The 17,380-nt window shown below is 44.4% G+C and overlaps 1 protein-coding gene across 6 annotated transcripts in view; it reads left to right on the top strand.

Annotated features, from left to right (window-relative positions):
- TMEM108 (transmembrane protein 108) overlaps nucleotides 1–17,380 on the top strand; it is a 240,635-nt gene that overhangs the window by 199,040 nt on the left and 24,215 nt on the right. Inside the window, exon 1 of one of the 6 annotated variants that reach the window (XM_074986109.1) lies at nucleotides 6,343–6,462. The exons of 4 other annotated variants lie outside the window; for them this stretch is intronic. In XM_074986109.1, the coding sequence (XP_074842210.1) occupies nucleotides 6,459–6,462 (4 nt within the window). In that variant the 5' untranslated portion in view covers nucleotides 6,343–6,458. Of the gene's footprint in view, nucleotides 1–6,342; nucleotides 6,463–8,203; nucleotides 8,723–17,380 lie in introns of those variants that run through there. One more of the 6 variants, XM_074986108.1, reaches the window with a different exon arrangement.

Raw genomic sequence — 17,380 nt, 5'->3', positions numbered from 1 at the left:
TTACATAACACTCTTCGGCAAACTAATATGTAGATACCAGACCAGGGGAATTCTGTAACTCTCCTGTACCTCTGTATCCTCTGCCACTTGACACCAAGTGATCCCCGAGTCATACTGACTGCCTATAATATCACAGGCCATTAAATTTCACCCATTTGCTCCAGTATCAAGCCTGACTAAAATAACTTGCAGAAGAGCATCCACTCATGATATGAAGACATCAAGAGGAGACTCCACCACTTCTGTTTGCAATTTGTGCCAGAGGTTGAAAATTGTGGCCTTATTTCTGATCTGAATGTACTTGGTGCCAGCTTCCAGCCATTGTTGGGCCTTTTGCAGTAGATTGATGAACGTTTTAATACATAGTAATTTTTCCCATGAAGATACTTACATATTGAGTTCAGTGGAATTAGTACATAGTTACACCCATGTTAATATGGCCAGAATTTGTCTTGAAAGGGTGTGTGGTTTTTTTTAAAAAAAAAATATTGGCACTGGCTTCAGTGGGACCAGAATGGGTGTCTGGGGCAGGTTTTCCTTTATTTTGTTTCACCTTAGCCCATCCCTTTTCAAGTATATCTACAATATTGATTTGGGGTTAAAACAGACCACTTTATCTTCAAGTTATGTTTGCTGCATAGCGTGCATTTCTGTTCCCTCCTTTCTATATTTCCACCTTTAATAGGGATAGGGACATGACTGTGGCTAATATATTACAGTGCTCCCATAGGCTATGTTAATGCAAAGACTAATGTTCTGCAGCTTGTAGCGCTGATGTGTCATGCTTAGTGTTCTGTCTCCAAACAGAATTGGCTTTCTGTATTGCACCAATAGGGTGAATAATTTCATTGTTATAGTACAACTGCCAGCTGAAGATGCTTTAAAAAGATGGTGGGGGAGGGAGAAAATAAGAGAAAGTTTGGCAACAAGGTACTAAGGGCAGCATTAGCATTACATTTGAGGGACTGTAACATGCGATTGCCATACAGATATTCTAACCTGCAAGTATGTTGTGTGTCCAGTGAGGACACAGAGTAATGTTAATTGTGGTCTGTTCAAAATGCTTCAACACCGATTTTACGGAGTGTCATTAGCTCTAGTTTCAAGGTTATTCTTGGAACATAAACTCTAGAGCAAACAAAGCTAGAATCAGAGCAACACAGATGTTTTTATTAACTTTTTCATCCATGAACCAATATTCCCGAATGCACATTTGTATTTTTTGCTTCTATATCATAATTTAAAAAAAAAAAATCACAGGTGTTTATGAAGTCCTGTTGGTAGGTCAGGAAAGGGGGATTTGAATTGCTTTCGGTGGTGTCAGTCTAACTTCTTGCAAGAAATTGCGGAGGTACCCGCATTCCAGTGATGGGTGAAGTGATTTCTGGCTCCTGCATAGATAAGTGAACTGTTCATCTTGGATTTATAAAGAACAAATCATGCCAGACCAATCTGATAGCTTTCTTTGATAGGATAACAAGTCTTGTGGATAAGGAAGAAGCGATGGATATGGTTTACTTAGACTATAGTAAGGCATTTGATATGGTCTCGCATGATCTTATCAACAAACTAGGTAAATACAACTTAGATGGGGCTGTTACAAGGTGGGTGTGTAGCTGGCTGGATAACTGGTCTCAGAGGGTAGTCATTAATGGTTTGCAGTCATGCAGGAAGTACATAACAAGTGAGGTTCCACAGGGGTCTGTTTTGAGACTGGTTCTATTCAATACCTTCATCAACAATTTAGATATTGGCATAGAGAGTATGCTTGTTAAGTTTGCAGGTGATACCCAACTGGGAGAGGTTGCAACTGCTTTGGAAGATAAGGCCGGAATTCAAAATGATCTGGACAAACGGGAGGAACGGTCTGAGGGAAACAGGATGAAGTTTAATAAGGACAAATGCAAAGTACTCCACTCAGGAAGGAACAATCAGCTTCTTCATATATACAAAATGGGAAGCAACTGTCTAGGAAGGAGGACTGCAGAAAGGAATTTAGGGTCATAGTGGACCACAAGCTAAATATGAGTCACCAGCATGATGCTGTTGCAAAAATGCAAATATGATTCTGGGATCCATTAACAGGAGTGTTGACAACAAGACACAAGAAGTCATTGTTCCGCTCTACTCTCTACTGATTAAGCCTCAGTTGGAGTACTGTGCCCAGTTCTGGGCACCACATTTCAAGAAAGACGTGGAGAAATTGGAGAAGGTCCAGAGAAGAGCAGCAAGGATGATTAAAGGTCTAGAGAACATGAGCTGTGAGGGAAGGTTGAAAGAACTGGGCTTGTTTAGTTTAGAAAAGAGAAGACTTAGTGTGGACATGATAATAAAATGTTTGGGAAGAAGGGGCCTCTGGAAGAAGGACTTCCTTCTGGAAGGACCCCCCCGGGGGCCACGCTTCTAAACAGCATTTTGGAGTCCAGAAGAATGGTCTTCTGGACTCCAAATCACATGACTATATGCTAATGAGGCGTGGGGAATTTGCATCTATGCCTCATTAGCATATTTTGGGCTGTGTATTACCATGCCACTTTCGAAGAAAGTGGCCTGTGTAGAAATGGCCAAAGGCTATGTCTACACTAGCATTCCTCTTTCGAAGGAGGCATGCAAATGAGGGAAATTGAAAATGCAAATGAGGTACATATTTGCATATCTGGTGCCTCATTTGCATATTTTCAAAAGATCCTTTCAAAAGAAGAAAAGCAGCATAGATGTGGCTCTTTTGAAATCTTTTAAAAGTAATCCCCATCTTTGAAAGAACCCTTTTTTTTTTTTTTTAAGGAAGAAGGGTTCTTTCGGAGATGGGGTTTATTTTCGAAAGAGCTACATCTACACTGCTTTTCTTCTTTCAAAAGAAGAATATGCAAACAAAGTGTTGGATATGTATATCTGTGCCTTATTTGCATGCCGCTTTCAAAAGAGGAATGTTAGTGTAAACACAGCCAACCTGAATAAGTCAGCAATTGCATGGTGACAAGTATCAGACGAGTAGCTAAGTTAGTCTGTATCTACAAAAATAAGAGGAGTCCTGTGGCACCTTAAAGGCAAACGGATATTTTGGAGCATAAGCTTTGCCCATGAAAGCTTATGCTCCAAAATATCTTTTAATCTATAAAGTGCCCCAGGACTCCTGTTGTTTAAGTCAGCAATGTGATGCAGTTGCAATGAAGATTAGTTACACTGGGGCATGCTAACAGGAGTGTTGTATGTGAGACATGGGAGGAGATAGCTGTCACACTGTACCTGGCTCTGATAAGACTTTATTTCTGGGTACCACATATGAGGAAGGAAATGGACAAATTGCAGAGATCAGATGAAAATAACAGGAAACCTGACCTATGAAGAAAGGATTAAAAACCTGGAGAGGGGGGAGGTAGAGTTGAGAAAAGAAGACGGGCTGGGGCAGGACCTGCTAACAGTTTTCGTATTTGTTGAAGGCTATTACATAGAAGACAGTGATCAATTGTTCTCCATGTCCCCTGATGGTAGAACAAGTAGTAATGAGCTTAATCATTTGTGACATGAGGGGACACACAGAGGGGCACATGTATTCCCTGCACTCACCATGAGTGTCACTTCCAATGAGTATGGGGGGCAGTCCTGCCCCTCCCCCCACAGCAGCACAGTCTGAAGGTGCGCCACTCCAAGAGAGGGGGACTGTCTCTAGCATTTCCATGGGAAGAGGCAGGGCGAGGCATGGATGGCTCACAGGTGAGGACAGCGTGGGGCATGGGCAAAGCAAGGGAAGGGCCAGGGCCAGGGCACTTGACCAGTGTACCCTCTGCAACCCCCAAAACCTGTCACCTGTGAGCTGAATCTATAGCAAGGAAAATCTAGGTCAGATATTAGGCACAAATGTCTAACTATAAGAGTAGTTAAAATTCTGGACGAGGCTTCTAAGACAGGCTGTGACATCCCCCTAACTGGAGGTTTTTAAGAACCCTGTGTGGGGTTGTCTAGTTTTTCCTGGTCCTGCCAATGGCCTTCCAGCACTGTTTGCATGATTTGAGGTGTGTCACTTCAGGCACATAAACAATCCATTGAAACAAGCAGTCAGAAGGACTGCTTTCAGGGTTAAAGTTACACATGTGTTCAAGTGCTTTGCTGCACCTGTGCATATATCTGTTCTTTGTAGCTACATGCTTCTACCTAGATGCTGCAAACTAAATAGAAAACTTACAAAAACATTTCCTTGGAATTATTCTTAGTCAGTTCTGCTTTGGGGAAGCTATTGCCAAAGCAGCCAGTCAATGTTAATGGTATTCTGTATGCACCAGGTGCTTCTACAGTTTGAGGGGGAAACTGAGCCCTGAGCATATACAAAATAACATTCAGAAACACCACTCAGACTCAGCTTGTTAAATTAGCAGGAAATGCAAAAATGCACATAACACTAAGGCCTCCCATATGGAATTCAACACATTGCCATTGGTATGTAAGGCCTTGCACACACAAATGAAGACATAAATTATCCATATTATAAACTGTGTCACTGGGTCAGACAATATACAAAGCACTCCTACACCGTCTTGTGTGTCCTTGCCTACTGAATAGAATTCCTAAAAACAATTAATCACACCAGTACTGAATCAAGCACAAGATGCCAAGTCCTTCCTTTTAGCAGAAATTGTGTGTTGTGTCCAGCTGAGGTCCAGCTGTGACCTCACTTACAAGAACACATGATTTACCATACTAGTTCAGCCCATCATTCCTTCTAGCTCCATATCTGACTGGAAAGGAAAGCAAAAATTCATATATCAGTTGCTAGTCAATTGGGCAGTTCCCTTAATGGCATGGGAAAACCTTCCTCTGCAGTGATCAGCTGATGTTCTGAAGCATGAAATTTGATCTTCTTTTTATTAATGTGTCACTGTAAATGTCACAAAACTGTCCCGTTCCTCTTTAACTCCATCTGCAGCATTACAACCTCTGACCTTCCTGGGCTTTGTTCTACTGTAGTGCCTGTGAAAGGGATGAAATCACTGAGCCCCATGAAAGGACTGTGGAAGCTCAATCAGTGTGTCTGTAATCCGAGCTCTGCTTCTAATTCAGGCACTGATGTTTCTATAGCACCTGTCACTGCAGTAGCTAAGCACTGACTTTCCAGAATGGTATGGGAAAAATTACACCCATCTTACTAGTAGAAGGGTTAGTGGGTAGCGAAAGGGCTACCTTCAACATTCTGCTTTGGGTTGGCACCACTTCTTTTAGACCATGTTTGGCAAGTGCTCTGCGTGAATACTTTTCTGGAACTGTCATATGAGTGTGCTCTGTTCTCTCCATGATGTCACACTCTGTGAAGATAAATAGCAAGGAGGTAACAAAGATTGAAACACTGGACCTGGAATGCTGTCTAATTACTTTCTATTTGGGTTCTTGCTAGAAGTCCTCTTCCGTAACCTTCACTCTGGGGCTCTTTCAGGTTGAGTCCTCTCAGATGTAAAACCATTTTTATAAATCTAATGAAAGCAAATATCTTAGTTCTTTTCACTTTTAGTTCATGCATTTCAAATAAAGCTGGAGAGAGAAATATTAGTGGCAAATAAAACTAATATTGCTAGTGTAAAAAAAAAATAGGGAGGGACAGACCAAAGTAAAAGTCCATAAAGGAACCACTTGCTATGTGATGTAAAGTAAAATAACTATGCAGGATATGACTCTCATGTTGTGCAAACTAGCCAAGGATTAATATAATTGTGCTTGATCTTACAATCCTCATTGTGCCCAAACTCCAAGTAGTATCAATGGGAGTTTGACCAAGTCCTGCTGAAGTTAGATCTGGAAACAATTTCTTAAGTCATTGAGTTTTCTCCTTCTGCCAATGAAATTTTGTCCTCTGTAGCATATTTTGTGATCCTTTGTCTGACTTTAAAATGTCTCAAGAGATTTCCATTGCTTCCCACTAGAAACTATTTCAGTCTATCAGATCTCAGCACTAGTCCATTTTTTTCTTTTTCTTTGTTTTGTCCATTGCTTCTTTATATATCCCTTTAACGTAACATGCTAAACAGCTCCTTTCTCTGCTTGAAAGTTATCATCCAAATATGTGTTGGGACTGCATTTGCCTTTTATATGGAGGAAGACTCCTTAAAGTAGTTTTAAACCCTTGCGTGGCCCTCCTATTGCTATAAATGAGATTGATACTTGTGACTGAGTCAGCATTTGTGACAGTCAGTAAATCTCCTCTTTGAACAAGGTCCCGTTTTAGCTACCTAACAAGCAGTGTGACTATTTAGGCAATTGTCAAAATGCTTCATAAAGTCATGTGACATTAACAGTAAAACTTAGTAGCCAAAGGTTGTCCAGTCACATCAATAGTATCTACAGTGCTAAGTGCAGATGAAAGAAAAGCCAGCTGCACAGCCCTTCTGTCTCCCTTGGCAACAGCTTCCTGCCAACAAGAGAGCTGCCAAGCAAGGGTTGGAGAGGAAGGGACATGAATAACAAAATTAGGGATGGGTAAGCAATGTGTGAGTAGGGAGCTATGTGTTTCTTGGTCTGAATACAAATTCAGATTTCTTTCAAACCTGTTCTTGAAATAGATGGTAAACCAATATACGTGCAACAAGGTTTTAGACAGTATGGGTTGAACCTCTCTAGTCCAGCACCTGCAGGATCTGACTGGTGCTGAATGAGAGAATTTGTTAAAATGTGGGAGGTCGACACTGTCTACCAGCATTACCAACACATCCACTGCTTAGTGAGCTCTGAGAAAACATGTAGGGGTGAATTGGAGTTAAATAGCAGCACAGAACTCGGAGAGCCAGGGCTGGTGGCTGGAAACAAACCTTATGGGACCACAGGACACTTGATCACAGCCATGATAAATGGTTGCCTGGCTAACTAAAATCTTGCTGGGTTCCACATGTAGCCAGATGAGAGAGTGCAGGATGAGAGAGGTTCAACCTGTACTGAGTTCTAGGTAAACAGTGGTATTTGCATTCAGATTGCATTGATAGTTATGTCTTAATTGTTAAATGCCAGTTGCTAAATCTTTTTATTTCATTCTGTGCATCATCAGACAGAGCTCTGAAATATTTGCTAACTTTCTATACTTTGTGTGCTTTAGGACATACAAACCTGAACTTATAAATCAATATTTGAGAAGTGGGAGACTATCTCAGCTCTCTGAGAATGATGTGGCAGCAAATTGCTGAAGAGAAAGCTGACATTGTAATTAAGAATTTAAAATCCAGTAAAGCTCTAGGTCCCCCTGGGTTTTCTGAGAGTATTATAGACCTCTAAAAAAAGGCCGTCCATATTTTAATTAAATTGTGTAATGGTATATTGGAGGCAAACAAGATTCCAGATTCATGGAAAAGGGCGCAAATTATGGTAATTTCTGAAGAAAAAGGTTGTGCCAGACAGACCTATTTCTTTAACATGAAAGTTAAAATATATCCCAGTGCTACCAAACAGACTGTCATCTTGCCAAGTATGTTCACCCTGACCACTGTGTGTGTGTTGTTGGCAGACATCTGTCTACCTGATATCAGAAGAACTCTGAATTTGACCTATAATGTTAATTCTAATAATTCTTGCTGCATGCTTCTTTCTTTGGATGCTGAGAAAGCCTTTAACCAGCTGGAATGAGGGTACCTCAGGCAGGTTTTGGTAAAGTTTGCTGTTAGAAATCAGTTTTCTGTGGGTTCATTGGCCCTGTATACTCATCTTTGAGTGTCTACTTTGATCAATGATCATCAGACCTCCTTTTAATTTGTTTAGGGGCACAAACCAAGCCTGCCCTTACTTTGTAAATCTAGACATTGACTGGCTGGGATTATTTCATGACTGGTGCACACTGTCTGAAAGCCAAATTACCTTTCCTATTCCTTTTTGGGGAACACTTATATCAAACTAGGCCAATATTTGTGCTGTTTGACCTGAGCGTTTTTCTATTCACCTATCTTTACTGCTCACGTAACATGCGCAAAAGGTTGTTACCAAGCTGGCATTTAAGAATCAGGAGGTTTATTTGGGCTTTCAGTAAGTGAAAAAATATAAACCATAAAATAGCACCAAAGAGAACGTGAGGTGCTTTGACTGCAAAGAGAGTAAGAAAATAGGGTCAACATTTCATTTTGCATATTTTTGTCTCGCAAAGAATTTTAATAGTCCTACAAATAACCAAATGAAGGGGTAGCTATTTTACAGTTATAGAATCAGGGGATGGTTTTGTAAGATCCATATGCATGCTAAACGCTAGACGATGTCCCAGAGCAAAGACATTCTGCCTTGAGACAGAGCATTAGGCTGTCTCACAAAGATGTGCAGCTGTGAAGCTTGTTGCTGTTTTGTTCCCAGCAAACTAGAACAGCCAGCGATCCTATGCAGCATTTGAATAGAACAGTGCCAGACAAACTGTATTTGGATTTGATAGAAAGGCCAGCTGGAATACCAGCCAGCCATTCAGTCTGCTTGCTGAGAAAGCAACTGGCTCAATAACTAATAGGCTTTCTTCACATTTGCAAAGGTATTGCGTGCAGGAGCATAAGCTCTTTATTTTACATCTCTGCAAGACACGCCTCCCTCGTCTGTGTCTGTCTTGATTCCTCCAAAGGAATTCCAACATTAACAGCAAACACTCCTCAGCACAGCTAGATCATTCATGAGGGGACGGAAGCAGCTTTTATTTTTTATATTGAAACATGGGGCTTCAAAGTGTTTATGAAGTGAGCCGGTGAGGATGTCTCCTGACAAGTCCAAATGATATTTTCGGGTAAGTGATTGCTTAATACAATCACATACAAGTCATCTTTTGTTTTTCTCCTTAGTAATAACTGTGGTGCTAGCTTGCCAACGATCATTTTCACAAGGGTCAAAAGTCTGCATGTATTTAAATAAATGGGCATCTATAGCATTTCTAAAGCCCTTATTAGCATGGTATCTCTCTACCTTTCCAGGCAGCATGAAAATGAATGAGAAGCTGCCAGTTCTGTAGCTCTTCCTAATATCATTTGATATGCAATATCTATTGTTTATATCACTTGAAAATCTAAAATTAATTTTTGCTTATGGGTAGACTCACTGGAAGCCTTTGAAGGAAATGACCCTCACTTACAGTAATGGTTTCTCCGATAGTAATTTAAATGGGTAAAGGGCTTAGTGTAGTTGCTTTGTGCAAACTCTATAGTGGATAGTTACATTTTCATACTATGTTGATTATCTTCTGGCTGCTCTTTGTTTCTACAGTAAACTCTTTTATATCCGGCAGTCTATCATTCGGAACTTTCAAATAATCAGCATTTTAACCATAAGTAAATTTTAGTTATATTTTCAATAAGTACAGTAAAGTGAAAGTAAATACAAATAAATACAGCAAATACAGTATAAGTTTACCATGTACAGTACTACTGTTGTTGATAAATAAAGTACTCTGAATACATTTTTGTTTGTTTCTTAATGTCTAATCTTGTTTTTCTTTAGTGTTATGCATTGCTAGGTATACCTCTCTATTATCCAGAATATTTGAATATGCAGCAACCTCCCCATCCCCGGATATGAAAGTTTACTGTATATGTGATTCCCCAAACTTCTGTTTGGGTTATTTTATTTTATTGCTGTTAAATTAATTTCACTCCTTTGTTATTCATCGTGTTTCATACACCATAGAATTTAATCAGACCTTCAGTACCAAAGTAGGGGTTCAGTTCACAGGGGAATCCATAAAATATTAACTGTATCCCCCACTCTCCTCCAACCAAGATATTAAGGAAATCAGAAAATAGCTTGTAACATTTAAGAACTATTGCATGGCATTCTCTGACTTTATGCAAGGTGTGGGTAAAGAAAAACAGCTCATGTGGCAATAGCCTACTTTCTTTTTCCCCATAAATTCCTCCGCCATTCATGTTAATTGAAATTGTTTAACCCACTGCTTGTGCAAATGTAACTCTACATTGTTTACATGGAAATCCTATCACTTATTTGAACTATTCATACAGCATGTAAATGATAAAACATACCAAAAATTACATGGACCAAAGGAATAAAATCTTCCACGGTTGTACAGTATCTAAGTTTTTTGCTACTTTTGTTGTTGTTCTTGTTGTTAGATGAAACTCACATGATAAGACACCAGGATAATGCCAAAGGGTTTTCACTAAAACTAATGTGTTGCTTCAGATGTTTTAAACTGTTTTCTCAAGTGCTATCTTCACTCTTCCTTAGTAATTCAAGCAGGTTAGGGGCATCCAAGATATGCTTTTGTAGTATAACGGGGCTCTGTAGATTTGTTCTTGTGCCTTCCTTTGCCCAATGCAATCTCAGATAACATGCCTGACTTCCCACAGCAAAAAATGTTTTTCAAGCACAGCTCAAATGAGGCTCTGTTTATTCTGCTGCTTGATCTAAGATGGGGTGCCAGAGTAGGCATCTTTGCTTCCAGACTTGTGAAATCTTTGTGGATGATCATTCACCATGAAGAAATTTAATATGGGGCTCAAAGCTTTTTCAACTCTATCTTATACAATTAGAGTTTGATCCAAAAACCACTGAAGTCTGTGGAAGTCTTTTAGCTGACTTCAGACAACAAATTGCATGCAATTCCCTTTTTAAAAAATTGTACCTAAACTGTGAGAGCTGACTCCAGTACTGTGCACACTCTTGTGTATGGTTAATAAGCTATTCTTTATTTTTAAAGAAGGTGAAACTATTTTCTTGCTACTACTAGTAAAATTTCTTGTGCAACCCAGGATGTATTAACTCCTGTGCAGATCCCCAGCTTTGCATGCAATGGAGCTTTCTTAAGAGGGTGCTGCATGGGCAACAAACACAGGCACCACGACAATAAGGCTCCACCAGCAGAGCTGTGCCAACAGAGAGCCAGGAAAGAGCAGCAGGAGAACTGAGGCTCAAGGCCCAGCAGATTAGATAACCACAGAGATACGAATTATGGGGACTAAACACCCAGCTGCTTCTGATGAGGAGAAGACGCTCCAGAGCAGAAGCCTCATCCCACTTGCTAAAGCCAAGCCTGGATCCCGCTCACTTAGTAATTGGAGAACAGGGTGATCGCAACCCCTCGACATCTGTTGGCATCATGAGCCCCAGGCAGCGACCCTTGCTCCAGAGGAATGCCAAAATTTCCTTCCACACAAATATATAAACACACCCTTTTTTAGTCTTCCTGTGAGTTTTTTCATGGGAGGAAGCGCTCTCAACCCAAGTAAGACTAAATTTGTCCCTCTACATTGAGGCGTTATCAAAATTTGATCCACTGAATGCACTGAATCTGGGTAAAGCCTCTTATTTCCACCCAGACATGGTTTCACACATACCCAATACTTGTGCTTTTACTGAACTATTTTTCATGGATGAGTGAATTCATTTTCAAAAACAACCAGATGTCCTGTGGCACCTTACAGACTAACAGACATTTTAGAGCATGAGCTTTTGTGGGCAAAGACCCGCTTGGTCAGATGCATGAGTGGGCATTCCAGAGAAGGGTCTAAATTTATAGGATCATGAAAAGGAGGGAATCCCAGTCAAGAGGAGAGCCAGAGTTGACAAGGTCAATTCAAATCATGGAGGATGTAGAGGTGTGAACATAAAGAAAGGAGAAACTGCTTTTGTAATTGGCCAGCCACTCCCGGTCTCTGTTCAATCATTGGATGACAGTGTCAAATTTGCAAATGAATTGCAGCCCTCCAGTTTCTCTTTGGAGTCTGTTTTTGAAGTTTTTTTTGTTGCAGGATGCCTGCTTTTAAATCTGTTACTGAGTGTCCAGGGAGATTGAAGTGTTCTCCTACGGGTCTTTGTATGTTGCCATTCCTGATATCTGATTTGTGTCCATTTATTCTGTTATGTAGAAACTGTCCAGTTTGGCCAATGTATATTGCAGAGCGGCACTGCTGGCACATGTTGGCATATACTATATTAGTAGATGTGCAGGTGTATGAGCCCCTGATGGTGTAGTTGATGTGGTTAGGTCCTGTGACGGTGTAGACATGTGAGCAGAGTTGGCACCGAGGTTTGTTGTGGGGATTGGTTCCTGGTTTAGAGTTACTGTGGTGTGATCTATAGTTGCTGGTGAGAATTGGTTTCAGGTTGGCAGTCTGTCTGTAGGCAAGGACAGGCCTGCCTCCCAAGGTCAGAGTCGGGGATTGTTGTCCAGGATGGGTTGTAGATCACTGATGATGCACTGGAGAGGTTTTAACTGGGGGCTGTATGTGATCTCTAGTGGTGTTCTGTTGTTTTCCTTATTGGGCCTGTCTTGCAGCAGGTGTCTTCTGGGTACACATCTGGCTCTGTCAGTCTGTTTCTTCACTTCCTTAGGTGGCTATTGTAGTTTCAGGAAAGCTTGGTAAAGGTCTTGTATGCGTTTGTCTCTGTCTGAGGGACTGGAGCTAATGCAGTTGTACCTTAGTGTTTGGCTGTGTACAATGGATCATGTAGTGAGCCCTGGGTGGAAACAGGAGGTGTGTTGGTACGCATAGCAGTCTGTGAGTTTCTGGTGTAGGGTGGTATTTATGGGACCATCACTTATTTGCACACTAGTGTCCAGGAAGTAGATCTCTTGTGTGGACTGGTCCAGGGTGAGTCTGATGGTGGGGTGGAAACTGTTGAAATCACGGTGGAACTCTTCAAGTGCCTCCTTCCCATGGGTCCAGATGATGAAGATGTCATCAGTGTAGCGCAGGTAGAGGAGGGGCACTAGGGAATGAGAGCTGAGGAAGTGTTGTTCCAGGTCAGCCGTAAGAATATTGGCATACTGTGGGGCCATGCAGGTGCCCCCAGTGGTGCCACTGATTTGAAGGTATAGATTGTCCTCAGATCTGAAATAGTTGTGGGTGAGAAGAAAGTCACATAGCTCAACCACCATTTGTGCCTTGGCCTCATGAGGGATCATGTTCCTGCTCATTTTGTACTTCGCATAGAGTACTTAGAGCCAGAGCACTGGTACACAAAGAAAATGATGCTCTTCACACGGCCAAGACAGGAAGTCCATCAACATTGTTAGGCTTGAAGGATTTGTAACAGGGGTACTGAATTATGCTCCCAAGCTGAAATTTTATGTACAACACTTGCAAATAAAATCATTTGGCCATTTCTGAGCATGAAGAGTGCAAAAAGAAAACAGCAATTAGCTTTGAGTTGGTATATTTTTCCTGCTCCAGGATTCCTCAGGTAGCTGCGTATGAAAGGCACCTGTACGCACCTGCTTACCAATTTATGCAAATGAGCAGGCCTGTTGAAGTCAAACAGGCCTTGCCTTCTGCATAAAAAAACATGTGCTTAAATCTTTATAGTACGAGGAGCTAAACGCTCCAGCGCCTTTCAAGCTAACAGCATAGTCAGAATGTATGTTAAAAAAATCCTGCAGCTGCAAGTAATTATTTTTGGATTTGTTAGGCCTCTACCCAGTTATGTTAGGGTAATATCACATTCTTCCAGCTTATCTTCCTCATACTATGCATAATCCCACATCTAAAATACTGGAAGCCTTGTGTAAAGTTGCCTCAATGTTTCTCTGTCAAAGGCCCATAGAAAAGAGATGGACTGTCAGTAAAGATGACAGGTTTTTCCATTTAATCGTGAATATCTGCTAAAATCCAGAGAGAGTCCTCAGTAAGCAATGCTTTGTTAACCTTCTGTTTGAGCATCTGTCTGCGCATCTAAAAATTACAGGGACATATTCTGCCCCCATTTACATCCCATGAAAGTGAATGGGAGTTCAGTGTCCAACTGTATTTTGTGCTTTCAAAAATATCCCCCTCAAGTGTCTTTCCTTCATGCTATGATTCTATTGACTGCTTTCTTTCATCGCAGCTCATCAATAGCATCTTCCATTTATGCATGGGGATGTTACAGTCTAGTTTTGGTGTCCTGTGTTCACACTCAAAGCTCTGTCTTAATATTTAAGCAGCCTTTGTACATGTGTGTGTTTGTTGTTGTTGACATGAACCATCGTGGAGCTCGGGTCTGTGGTATGGCACATAAAAGAGGACATTTGGGGTATGTCTACACTGCAGCTGGCATTGTGCCTTGAAGCCCAGGCAGATAGACATGCTGTCTCTGCTTGAGTTAGCAGCGTGAAAATCGTGCTACAGGCTAACCACCTGAGTATGGACCCAGGTGGCAGGACAGACTCATACTCAGGTGGGTAGCCCAAGCCATGTCCTATGCCACACCATCCACCCAGCTATTTCTAGTGCCCTAGCCAGAGCACAGCAAGCGTCTGTGTGTTCATTGACCTGAGCTCAGAGGTACGCTTCCAGCTTCAGTGTCACCCTACCTGTCATTTTAAAGGGACTCAGTGTGTGGATTCTCACAAGGTGGAGAGTCCATAAGTCTCACTGCTGGAAATGTATCGCGTTTTTCGAATCCCATTTGCAAATTCCATGGTACAGATACTAGGGCTGGTGTCTGCTTGTGGAGCAGAGGAGATACATCTGAGATGGCAGTTATAGAGTTTGTGTTTTGTAGACATAGACTCAGCCTTGACTGACTGATGCCCAGTTGCTGAACTGTAACTCCAGCTGTTGGCGTTCTGAGTGAGCGAGGGGGAGGTGGGTCCAGGATGGATTTAGAGATGGATGAAACATTTTTCAGTGGAAAAGGGTTTTTCAACCAAAACAATTTCACCTACTTTTCAACCACATAAATCTTCAGTTTTTAAGTAATTTTATAAATACATGGAGATATACGTATCTCATAGAACTGGAAGGGACCTTGAAAGGTCATCAAGTCCAGTCTCCTGCACTCACAGCAGGCCCTTCCACCATCCCTGACAGATTTTTTTTTTTTAATTAAACCTGCCTCAGACCTCTGAAAGGCACCCTCAAGGACTGAGCTCACAATGCTGTGTTTTCAAGGCCAATGCTCTCACCATTGACCTATCCCCTTCATTTCAAAAAAAATTTTGTTTTAATTAACAGCTTTTGAAATGCAAAGTTTTTGATTTCTGGTTCTGTTCTGTCATAAAATAAATTATGGCCTCCCAGAATGAAGTATCAGTCCTGTTGCTGCCACTGACTGAGCTATAAATCTTGATGTGAGACAACAATGATTTGTAATTAACTTAACAGATAGAAGTGTGTGTTTTTGGAGAGGAAGGCCATTGTGTGCAGTACAGCTGACAACTATGTCCTCCGCTACAAATCCAGAAAAATAATCCAAGAGGGCTGATTATCTGTACAGCCCAGGGTGTGGCAGAAGGTCATTACACATGACATCCAAACTTCACAAGTTATCTGAAAGCCTCCAGCTATCATAATACACTTCACCGTAGCCGTGTCTACACGTGCACGCTACTTCGAAGTAGCGGCACTAACTTCGAAATACCGCCCGTCACGGCTACACACGTCAGGCGCTATTTCGAAGTTAACTTCGACGTTAGGCGGCGAGACGTCGAAGTCGCTAACCCCATGAGGGAATAGGAATAGCGCCCTACTTCGACGTTCAACGTCGAAGTAGGGACCGTGTAGTCGTTGCGCGTCCCGCAACGTCGAAATTGCGGGGTCCTCCATGGCAGCCATCAGCTGAGGGGTTGAGAGACGCTCTCTGCAGCCCCTCAGCTCAATGGTGGCCGCGTGGAGCAGCCCCTTAAAGGTCCCCTCCCCCTCCCTTCCTGTGCAGGAACCTGAGAGAACGTGCAGGCGGCAGCCCAGACACGCAGCCAGCCTGCACGTTCCTCAGTCAGCACAGAGAGCCACCCCAGCTGCGATGGCTGCCCAGCAGCCCCCCCAGTGCCCCCAGGGGACCCCCCCCAAGGGGAGCCAGGGCAGCCAGCCCAGCCAGGCGGGCAGCCAGGCTGGCAAGCGGCAGCGGCGCCCCTCCTGGACGGAGGCCGAGCTGCAGGACCTGCTGGGGCTCTGGAGCGAGGAGGAGGTGCTCCAGGTAATGGGGAGCAAGAGGCGGAACGCGGATGCGTTCGCTCGGCTGGCCGACGGCCTGGCTGCCCGGGGTCGCCCTGCCCGCACTCCTGATCACGTCAGGAGTAAGGTGAAGGAGCTGCGGCAGAGTTACTCCCGGGCCCGGGATGCGGCCGGCCGATCTGGGGCCGCCCCCGTCACTTGCCCCTTTTACAGGGAGCTCAGGGACATCCTGGGCCCCCGGCACACCTCCTCCCCTCCGGCCACCCTTGATACTTTGGCCGACGAGCCCCAGCAGGCCCTGCAGCCGGAGTCCGCCCCGGAGGCAAGCCCCGCACCCCAGGGCTCCCCCCCGGAGCCCAACCCCGGGACATCACGGCAGGAGGAGGAGGGGGGCTCCTCCTCCGCAGAATCTGGGCTGCAGATCCTCCTCCTGCCATCCCGGAGCAGCAGCCGGGCCTCCACCCCCCGGGGATCTCCGGACCGTGGGAGTGGACCGACAGGTACGTACCCCCCTCTGGTGTACACCCCTGGGCTTGAGGGGCGGGGGGTAATAGATATGTGTCCAGGGCCCCCCACATGCTCACATGGCCATGGCCCCAAGGACACCAGGGCCATGGCCCTCACAGCAGTGCATCAGCCCCTGCCCCCCCGCCACCCCGTACGACAGTGCCATGCCCCATCTCCGGGGCAGGGGGGAGCGGAACCTCAAGGGGCCCCCGGGAGGAGGGGGTGGGACACCCCGCAGCAGCAGCAACAGCAGCATGTGATGGAGTGGGGGGAGTGCAAAAGGGAGACAGGCTAGATATGAGCAACAAAAGCCGAACAGCTCCCAGGGTCAAAGGATGATCGTGGGGCTACAGCTGGCATGTGACACCTCTGCCCTGAACAAAGAGGAGGGAGGAGCCGAGCTGGCTTTGAATTGGGGGGGGAGGGCGGGGGCCACAGGTAGAGGCTAGGGGAAGGGAGAGCTGGAAGGCAGCCAGCCTGAGGAGGGGGAAAGCTGCATCCCAGAGGGGCACCCCTTGGGGTCTTCTCCCCAGGATGGGTTGGAAGGACTGTCTCTTCCGACAGCTGGTGCTGTCACTCCTGGGAGAAACTGGGCATCTGTGGCCTAAGAAACCTCTCCTGTCAGACCCTGCAGAGTAAAGTGCGAGTCGCTCCCACCAGGGGACGGGGTGCAGTGCAGGGGGACCCCTGAACCCCATCCATCACAGCAGCATCTCCCAGGGACGGGGATGGGGAACCTGCAGCACAGGGCTGGGGGGACAAAGGCCACGGCTTGGGGCCCACACTAATGCCTGTCTCCATTCTTCTCTTCCCCCCCTCTTCTCCTGTGTCCCGCACCTGCACCATCTGAAGGACCAGAAGAGAGCGCCGGCGAGGCATCAGTGGTCCCAGAGACCCCTCCGGGGCCATCGCTCCAGGCAAGCCCCTCGGCCGAGGACCGACCGGCCCCACGGCGGGCTAGACGGCGGACCCCGCGCCACCACCAGCCGACAGCGACGGACCCCGAGCTGCTGGCCATCCACCGTCGGCAGCTGGAGGTCGCGGAGCAGCAC

Source organism: Carettochelys insculpta, chromosome 2, assembly GCF_033958435.1.
Source record: "Carettochelys insculpta isolate YL-2023 chromosome 2, ASM3395843v1, whole genome shotgun sequence".
Classification (NCBI taxonomy): domain Eukaryota; kingdom Metazoa; phylum Chordata; order Testudines; family Carettochelyidae; genus Carettochelys; species Carettochelys insculpta.
This window is presented reverse-complemented; position numbering and strand designations above follow the sequence as displayed.